The following is a 9,634-nucleotide window of genomic DNA, read 5'->3' on the forward strand; positions in this document are numbered from 1 at the left end:
TCGACTGAACTTTAAGTTTTTAACCCATAACAGTCACCAAAAGTTGCACCTTTGTTTTTTATTACAACTCCCCCTACCCATCCTCCCATGTGAAAGCAGGATTTGATCCTAGACCTGGCATTAACAGGCCAGGGTCTTTATCAATTGAGACAACTGGCACCTCTGAGTTGCGCCATTGATGGAATTTGGTGAACATAGTTACAAGAAAATTGGAATTTAATTGTCAGTCATTGGAGTTGTTGGTAGCCAAAATCTGGCTCTCGGCTGTTGGTTTTAGGTATTGCTTGTTGCGGGAGTGCGGGAGTGCGGGAGTTTTGTCATTGTTGTGAGATTCTAGTTCCTGGAGTTGAATTGGAATGAGGAAGCCAACTGATTTTAGTCCAAAAGCTCTCGAGGTGATTGTCAAGAAATACTTTCTGATCCCTTGACCTCCTAGGAGCATGCACTCAACCAGTAATGCCTTCAACCAATTGAGCTACGGTGGTTTGCTAAATAAATAAAAATATTTATGTTAGAAGGAAACTACCAATTGGCATTGTGGGGGAAGTTTTTCACATATTTTAAATTGGAACCTCTATTTTAAAAAGATCTTATGCCAAATTGCTAATGGCTTCTTTTTTTCTTTGGCCAAATCAAAAAATAAGAGTTAAGAGAACAGAACAGAGTCCAAGTCTACATATTCAAGTTCGCTACCAATACCAGTTCTAGGCTTCTAGCATTGTTTGCCAGATTGGGGCTACATCAACCCAAGCTCTCTCTTTCTTCATAACATTTATAGATTCAAATTTATTCGAGAAAATAGTAATTTCCAACATTAAAGAAAATACTTCCCATGGCCATTGAAAGTCCTTTTTTTTATGCAACCAATCCACAAGCTCTAGACGGCGACGATTATGACACTTTTCTCTTTGAATGATTATGTGTTCTGCAATCCATGGAAAAGACCCCTTACCTCTTCCTCTTGAGCAAATCTTGTAAATCCAAAATCCAATAAGGCCAAAACAAATTTCTACTCAAGTATAATGATAGAAGCCCATCTAGCTTCATGAGAATCCTTATCAAAGCTATCATCCAAATACCAGTGGGTTGATTTGATTAGGACAGCACAAGATAATTAGAATGGGATAAAAGGAGGAGCCGGGAGGGGGGGGGGGAATCAATGGGTTGGTAGAAAAAGACATGCAGTTTTGGATCAGCAACCCAACTATTAATATTATTAAGCATAACAGAAGGGTTAGGTCAACGACAGTTAAAAATGAGTTGATAACGAGTAATCCAGATAAAGTATACTATAATTTTAAAAAAAATATTATTCTCAGTAAGAGACAGTGATGGGTTAGTAAATCAAGGATAGAGGCATCTTGGAGGTACTCTGCATGTAACCCCAGTAAGCCTATAACCCCGATTCTTTTATGCAAAGGACATGATATGAAGATATTGCAAATTGGACTCCCTAGCATCATAACAAAAAGCACAAACTAGGGGAGACGAAGTAATTTTCACAAAAATAAGTCTCGTGAAAATAAACGAAACTTAGAGTGAACATTAAGGCGCCAAATGAAATGATTGGAATTCAACAAACCAAGAACATGTAAAATCAATTTAGCAGCTAATTTATCTAGTAGTAAAAAGTCCATATAGCAAAGGTCAGGTTAGTGTTCCAGGTCATGTTGCAAATTAAATCAGATAGGGCGTATCTAGTGCACAAGGCTCCCGCTACTGCAGGGTCTTGGGAGGGTTATAATGTATGTAGTTTTACCCCTACTTTCGCAGAGAGACTGTTTAACAGTTGAACCTGTGACCACTTGGACATAATGGAGTAACCTTAACCGTTGCACCAACGCCTACCCTCTAGATTAAATAAGATATAAGCGTATAGAAAGGATGGGGCTCTATTACAGTATTTAAAATTGACCAGATATTGATATGAGGAGAATCAGATCCAACTTTTCAATAGACAAAATTCCTTAAAGATATAATGATAGATTTAATACTATTCAAGATCTATGAACCATTTTTTAAAGTAAAATTAGTGGCTAAAAGATTTGAATGGGGAAAGTATTTTGCCTTCAACACTCTACACCATGAAGAGGATGGGTTAGAAAGAATTTGCCATCCCAAGACTCCCAACTTTAGCAAAAGAGCTTTATTGTGGACGCAACTAAGGCAGAACCCAAATCTCCATGAGATTTAAGAAGACAGATTTTGGACCAAGAGATGAAAGGTAGGAGGAGTATTGTGGTTAGAAAAAATTACCACATTTATGAAAACTAATAAAGATGGAAGAGTTTTGTGGTGAGTAGTCCCTTGTAAAAGAAGATGACAAGGATGCAGGTACAAATAGACCGGTATTGTAGTCAAGGTTTTAGTATACGGTATTATACTTGTATCGGTCTTGCATGTTGATTGGCCATAACAAACCCGATCAGACTATTTTATCCCCAAAACATATTGATATCACAGATATTTCTGACCGTTTTATCCTCTGACGATACCGATACCACCGATCTGTATTGGTATTGTATTGATATTGATATCCACCAATATCAATACGTATTGATCAATACGGCCGATATGATACCGATACCTAAATCCATGATTGTAGTTCCACCATCTCTCATGTCCAAGGCCCGTGATGTACTAAACTTTTTAATCTATACACGAGACAGCCAGCATAACCCAAACCAGGCCCAAGACCAAGCCTAATTCTAGGCCCAGGCCACATACCATCCTCGTTTCCTTGCGGAGTTGTCCCTCTTCGTCTCCGGCTCTCTCTCTGTACTAACGTACGGTCCCACCACCCACTCCAGTCTCCAGCTTCTAGATCGTTTTCAGGGTTTCTAGAAAAGACTAGAGCTCAAGCCTCCAAGTCTCCAACCTCGTTGATCAGTCATCCTTCCTTTCGTCTCGTAAAACTTCCAGAATTCTTCAGAACCACCTGAGAATTGAAATATATACGATCGTCTTCCCCTTCAATGCTCACCAAGAAGGATTGGAAAAGCTCGAATCGAAAACCATTCTAAGCTCGAAAGCCACAGATTTTCATCGGAGATCCATATTTCAGTCTTTTTTGAAGATAGCAATCGTAGCCGACAATGGACAGCTCGTACTTTTGGAGCTCATCTCGCCCTCATTACCCTTCATTTGTAAGAGAGGTTCCCTTACATAGTTATCAGAAGAAATCCCCGAAGGTCGTTACCATTCCCGTTCACTTCGTCAGCTCGGAGAAATCCAGATCGGACGCGGTTCTGAAAATACAGAAGGTGTTACGGGGATTCTTGATCAGGAAGAACCTCAGAAAAATTGCTGCTATCAGAAGAGAGGTCGATGAGATCGATCGAAAGATTTCACTGAAGGAGACGGTCCAATTGATCGGTAGAGACCCCAAGGAGCGGCTGAAGATGAATGAGATGTTGATGGCATTACTCTTCCGGTTGGATACTGTTCCTGGAATCGACTCTGGCGTTAGGGATTGCCGGAAGGCACTGATCAAGAGGGCTATCTCATTGCAGGAAAGACTGGATGCAATCGTCACTGGAGATGATAATAGTACGGTAGATACGAGGGATGGCGGAGAAATACAGTGTCAAACCCTAGAGATGGGGGATTATTCCAATTCTCCGTCGTTCAAGTGCCAAAGTGTCGCTGAGGAGCTCGTTCGAACCCTAGATACTAATCAGTCTACCAATTCTTCAGCCAACTGTGAAGGCATGGTTAATGGAACGCTGGAAACCAAAGATCTTGACGAGTCGTTGGATGAGAGCAGTACATTAGGAGATGCCGCCGATCAAGCACTGGATGTGCAATCTCTCGTTGCCTCTTCAGCTAATTCAGACGACCAGGAACCGCTTCTTGGAGCTACTACTTGCCAAAATTTAGAACCGGAAGCTTCTAATGAATCTAGAGACGACAGAGATACACCAGTTGAAGCCTTAAACAATGCAGGCAGAGAAGTTCACGCCTTCGAAGACAGTGAAGCTGTAATAGAAAAGGACACCGAAGCGGAAAACATGGCGGAATCCTCGGAGTGTTCCCACCAGAGTATGGTTGAAGAAGGTGAGGGGGAAACCCTAAAGGGACTCGAAGATGTCAAGGAAACCAACTCGCAACCTGGCATTACTAATGTAAGCAACTTGGATGGATCTCCTTCCGCGGAAAACAGAGAGAAGAACGGGGACGACATCGACAACAAGGGGAAGGATCTGAATCTGATAGAGAGGATGGTCGAAGATAATGAAAGGCTGACGGGTTTGATGACCGAACTGTTGGAACGGAACGAATTGCAGACAAGGTTGATAAGTTCACTGTCGCAAAGGGTCGAACAGCTGGAGAGAGCTTTCGTGAGTGAGAGGTTGAAGCGCAAGAAGAAAAGGCAGGCTGCAGCCATGACTGTCGAGAGGCAGGGTACGTCTCCGGATCCCAGAAAATGCGTAAAGAAATCATCCTGAATTCTTCAATCAGGAAACTGTAAAGGGGTTTAAAGTTCGAAATGGTATAATAAAGAATGAAATATGTAAACTGCAAAGAACTGACATTCAAGTTGGTAAAATCATTGAGAGGGTGTAAATGAAATTACAATTCTATTGTTCAGTTGCAAAAGATTTTGAATTTAGTTCTTGAAGCTAAATAAACGGTTCCTCTGATACTCGTTAATTTTTGAAGGGTTTGAGTTTAGTTATTGAAGGGTGTGGAGTTGCAAAAGATTTTGAGTTTAGTTCTTGATACTCTGTGGAATTTGAAGAGGGCTTTCGATGTTTAGTAGCAGAACTTATATAATGTGAGTTGGGCCTAAAATTTTTTATGTTTCTGTAGGTTTTTTATGTCTGATCTCTCAATGTAGCAGATGTAAGATATAGGGCAGGCTCTTAGAAAACTTATTACGCCTCTCAAGCTGGTCCTTTACAAGCAATCTTTTTTTGTTTTTGTTCGATAATGCCTTACAAGCAAACACTGGTTTGCTTTAATGGCCATCAAAGTGTTTGTCATTCAACCCCAAGGGGCAGTGCAGTTGGCAAGGGACGAAGCGGTAGGAAGTTGAAGTTCTTGAGTTCGATTATGCCTCTCCCTTTGGGACCACTCCCTATTGAACATGGGTCCCCTGTAGCTCACGGTTCGTGGTGTTATGGGGTCATACATGAACTCTGGGGATTTTAGTCGGCCGAAGGTCAGATTACCTCCTGTTCCAAAAAACAAAAAACAAAAAAAAAAAAATGTTCTGTCACTCAGTTATCTTGGTCGACTCAACTGGTTAGAGAACATAAAGTAACACTATTAAGTTCTCTAGGATATACCCTGATATAAAAAAAAGGGCTATGAGTGGCTTCACTGGCTTGTGTAACTCTTTAGTATATCATGATCTAGTTACCAATTTGGATAGAAAATTTTTCATTCCAATTATTGGACTTGTTAAGGCATTTTAGGGTTTTTAATTTGGTCGAACTATTTGATCACTTAAGCTGTCCATGACATGTAGGTACTTTTTTATGGGGGGCATAAAACATAAAAGCAATAATAAAATCAATGAGAAGAAGTACAGTTACAGAAACAGGATGTTTCTATAATCTGGCTTTTGGGCTATGATTGGAAACCAAGAAAGAAAAAAAAGAATTTTAGGAGAGAGACACATTAATCAATCCTTGTGGCATCATAGTTTTTGTTATAGTATGTTTTTTTTTTTTTTTTCTTCTCTTTTCTTTACTTCCAAACATAGTTTTAAGGTTAGGTTGAGGGTCATAAAAATATTTCCCCTGTCCTGTTTTAATATACATACTCCGGTAGATTTTTTCATTATAGATTAAATGTCCTAAAATACAGTGAAATTGAATATTTATCGAGGCCAAACAAATTTTTTTGGGTAAGAGATCAAGGCCAAACAATCTCCATCCAGTCAATCAACTCATGACAATTTCCAAACGTCTGCGATTGTGGTTCTCTTATTAAGGAGAAAGTTAAGGTGAAGGGATTCCACCACTAGGGTCTCATTATTACTTTGACTAAATGAATAACCAAGATGCCCTTTCCCATTGTATAAGAAGTCTCATCCAACCACTAAAAGTGGTAGACGAATAGATTCTTTTTCACCATAGGTGAAGGGAAGAAAAACTTGGTCATGAAGTTATAACGTATATTTATTATGATAATTCCGTACAAATAAGGATGTGCCTGCTAGTAATACTAATCTCATTTGTTTTGCTTATATTTGGTTGGTGATGATGACGATACTAAGTGTGATGTAACTCATGAATTACATTTTTCATTGTTAGGTTATATGACTTCCATACTCAAGTTCACTTAAATTCTTTTAATTATTCATCCAAAAAAGATTCTCTTAAATTTTTCTAGGAATATTTGGTGATTCGGTTTGAGAGGTTTCGTTAGTGCTTTTATAAACTGTTTTTTTTTTTTAACTATCTTTTTATGGGGAATCCATTCTATGAATTTTAGAACGGGAATGCATACCAAACAGTGTTTCCATTACTCCAAAATGCATTCTTGACCAATAATGCGTTCTAAGAACGTATACCTAACACAAACTTGAATAAACCAAGGCAGTATTTGGTATGCATTCTAATCGATTTTACATCATCGGGTGATAAGAAATAGTTGTTTTTATCATTTGAGAATGTGAAATCGACATAGAAGCATTTCAAAAATGCATACCAAACACAGTCCAAAAAACTATATAAGCATCAAATGCAAAAAAATAAAATAAAAATGGTTGACCCAAAATTTCAAAACATGAGATCCGAATAAGACTTAAATACATGAAAACCTAATGAAAACAAAACCAAACCAATATTTTGTTTTTTTGGGATAATTTCACGGACACCCCTTGTGAGTATATCATATATCATGGACTCCCAAAAAAACTCAAAATATCATAAACACCCTTTACTTTATAATTTATTTCAACTTAGTCCACTCCGTTAGGTTTGTGCAATTAAGTCGCTGTTAAAGCTTTTATTATGACAAAATTACCTTTACCACAGAGTGAACTCCCCATAATACCCTTAAGGGTAAAATCCCAAATACAAACATAGATCTACAACGCAGAGGAAGGGGACGTGCAACTCATCTATGCATTTGAAATTGATCCTTTGTCCATCCAAATATGAGTATTATCCTTTCAGATTCTCACTTGAGATTGGGTTTTGTGTTTATCAATTTGAGCTTTTCCAACTCCTTTTCCCGCTTCCTCGTGTTTCGATTCAACCTTAGGGACGAGGGTATGCTTCATTACCATTGCTTCTTCAACTTCAAAATAGTAACTAGGAGCAGTTTTTATTTCCATGAATTGAAAAGGTGGAACCCTAAGCCAAAGCCAGCAAAAACAAGGCTAAATTCAACGAAAACAAAGCAAAATGGGAGAAGAAATCAGAGATGATGGAGGGGAAAGAGGGTTAGGAGATTTTTTTATTTTTTTATTTTTTTATTTTTTTAAATAGTTGTAGGAAATATTTAGTGAGATAGATGGGGTTCAACTATGGTAGAGATAGAGTGGAACAGGGACGGAGGAGATGGGTTAGGTTATTGGTGAAATCAAAGATGGGGTCAGGATTTAGAGATTTGGAAACAGAAGAGGGAAGGTAGAGATGGGAAAGAAAAGCGAATCGATGGGTGGAGAAAAAAATATGAGAAACAAGGAAGATGACAGTTGTGGATGGAGTTAAAAAAAAAAAGAAATTTTGTTCCAACAAAAGAGGGATAATGGGTGATTTTTAAGCGCATTAGGTCCATTGCCATGAAAGTAACACAACATTAATTACAGCCACACCTCGGTTCGGTGGAGGTTAGAGTGCTGATGTGTGGTGGTTTCAGTTGGAAAGGGGAAAAATCAAAACCATGAAAAAAAAAATGGCAGAAGAAGTATGCCATAAGAATCACCACACAAGTTTCAGGATAATCTCCAGAAAGAAGATGCCATAAGAAAACTAGGTAATGTTTTTCGCAGGTGATCGTTGTCTAAGATGGAGTTGCCACATTTGATTGTCATTGGAGCTGGAATTGGTACAGGTGATGGTCGCCCAAGAATGCAATGTCGCAATTCTCTAACGGCATGAAGAGGGAAGAAGACAGAAGAAGATGGAATGAAGGGTTTTTATTTAAATAATTAAGCGAGTTAAAATGAACATTTCAACTTTGGATGCTAACTGTGTTTAAGGTCAAGGGGAAGATTGATATATTGTCATTTTTTTGGGTTTCATGATATATAGTATACTTATAGAGGATGTCCTGGAAAATTTCCTTTTTTTGTTTTGTTTTTTAAATCGATTGTGATTTGTATTATATCGTACTATTTAAAAAAAACAAAAAACAAAAAACAAAAACCGAAATCAAACCAATTTACAGCCTTACTGGGACTCTGAGAGCAGGGTAATTGGGGTACACTAATCAATAAAAATTGTAGTCCCACTTTATTTGCCACGTTGCAATGATTGGCATTTAAGTCATATAGGGGTGTCAACCGGTTGGGTTCTGTCGGTCTTGGTCGGGCTTAGACGAACCTCACCAATTTTATAGGCTGCACTGTATTCGACTGTTTAGGCATTCGGGTTTGCCTTGGGTAGGCATGGTACGGTTTCATTTTAGTCGATCAGTGTTCGATCTTTAATCGGGATAGTCTTATTCGGGCTAAACGGGTTTGAAATGGACTAATGACCTATTTAACTCTAAACGGTCAGTGTTCTCTCTTTCTATTCTTAAGTTTCTGTTTTCAGAATTAATACTAATCAGTCTACGCTATTCTTATCAATTCCAACTCTGATTAAGTTTAAGGTTATAGTTTGACTATTTGTTTAAAAAAAATGATTTTTTCCAATTGATTTAGAATTCCTATTGGTACCATACTTCTTGCAGATCTCAATATTCAGATTTGGTTTTCCGAATCTAGTTTCAGAATACATTTTTAGATATGTTACCAAATAACTTGATATTAATTCAGTTCTAATATATACCAAGTTTCTGTCATCGATTCCTAAGAGTCCATTCTCACTGGTTTGGCCATTTGGGACTTTGGGTTGCAGCAGCGGCCGATTAGGTGCTGCAGCCTTCGTTTACCATGGTGCGGTGGCAGCGGTGCTACTTAGAGCCATGAGTTGCAGGTTACACTCTTGCAATGGTGGAGGTTGCAACCGTGAAGGGGTGAAGGGACTTAAGGATTTACTGATTTAGGGTTATTGCAGCGGTGGAGGAGAAACTGAAGTTTAAACTTTAAAAGTTAGAAAGTTGAAACTTGAAAGTGGAAGCCGTGGGCATGAATCGTGATTGCGTGAAGGTAGAGGCACTTAGCCACTTAGGGACTAGGGAGTTAGAGTTAGACTGGTTAGCCCTCTTTAGGTTTGGGACTATGGGGTTTGGGCCAACACATTTGTAGATTTGTGCGGGGCTTAGTTAGTAAGTTCGGGAACGGCAATTGAACGGGAACGGATACGTATGGCAATTAAACGGACTAGACGGTAATAATACTGTTCAAAAATCCGACTTCATAAAATGCATACGGTAATAATACGGTACGCGTTTAATACGGGTATAGTATGGCATAGACGGCAATAATACTTTTAAAAAAAGGGACATATATTCATTATATAACATGCATTCACCACCTAATAAACAAAATAATATCATGATTTTATTA

The 9,634-nt window shown here is 38.5% G+C and overlaps 1 protein-coding gene across 1 annotated transcript; it reads left to right on the forward strand.

Moving 5' to 3' along the window:
- Nucleotides 1-3,095: 3,095 nt before the first annotated feature.
- On the forward strand, nt 3,096-4,448 carry LOC122671138 (BAG family molecular chaperone regulator 6-like). Its single transcript, XM_043868235.1, has one exon. It carries the CDS (start codon nt 3,096-3,098, stop codon nt 4,446-4,448), a length of 1,353 nt encoding a protein of 450 aa, XP_043724170.1.
- Nucleotides 4,449-9,634: the final 5,186 nt, after the last annotated feature.

Source organism: Telopea speciosissima, chromosome 8 (assembly GCF_018873765.1).
Source record: "Telopea speciosissima isolate NSW1024214 ecotype Mountain lineage chromosome 8, Tspe_v1, whole genome shotgun sequence".
In the NCBI taxonomy this organism is placed as follows: Eukaryota; Viridiplantae; Streptophyta; class Magnoliopsida; order Proteales; family Proteaceae; genus Telopea; species Telopea speciosissima.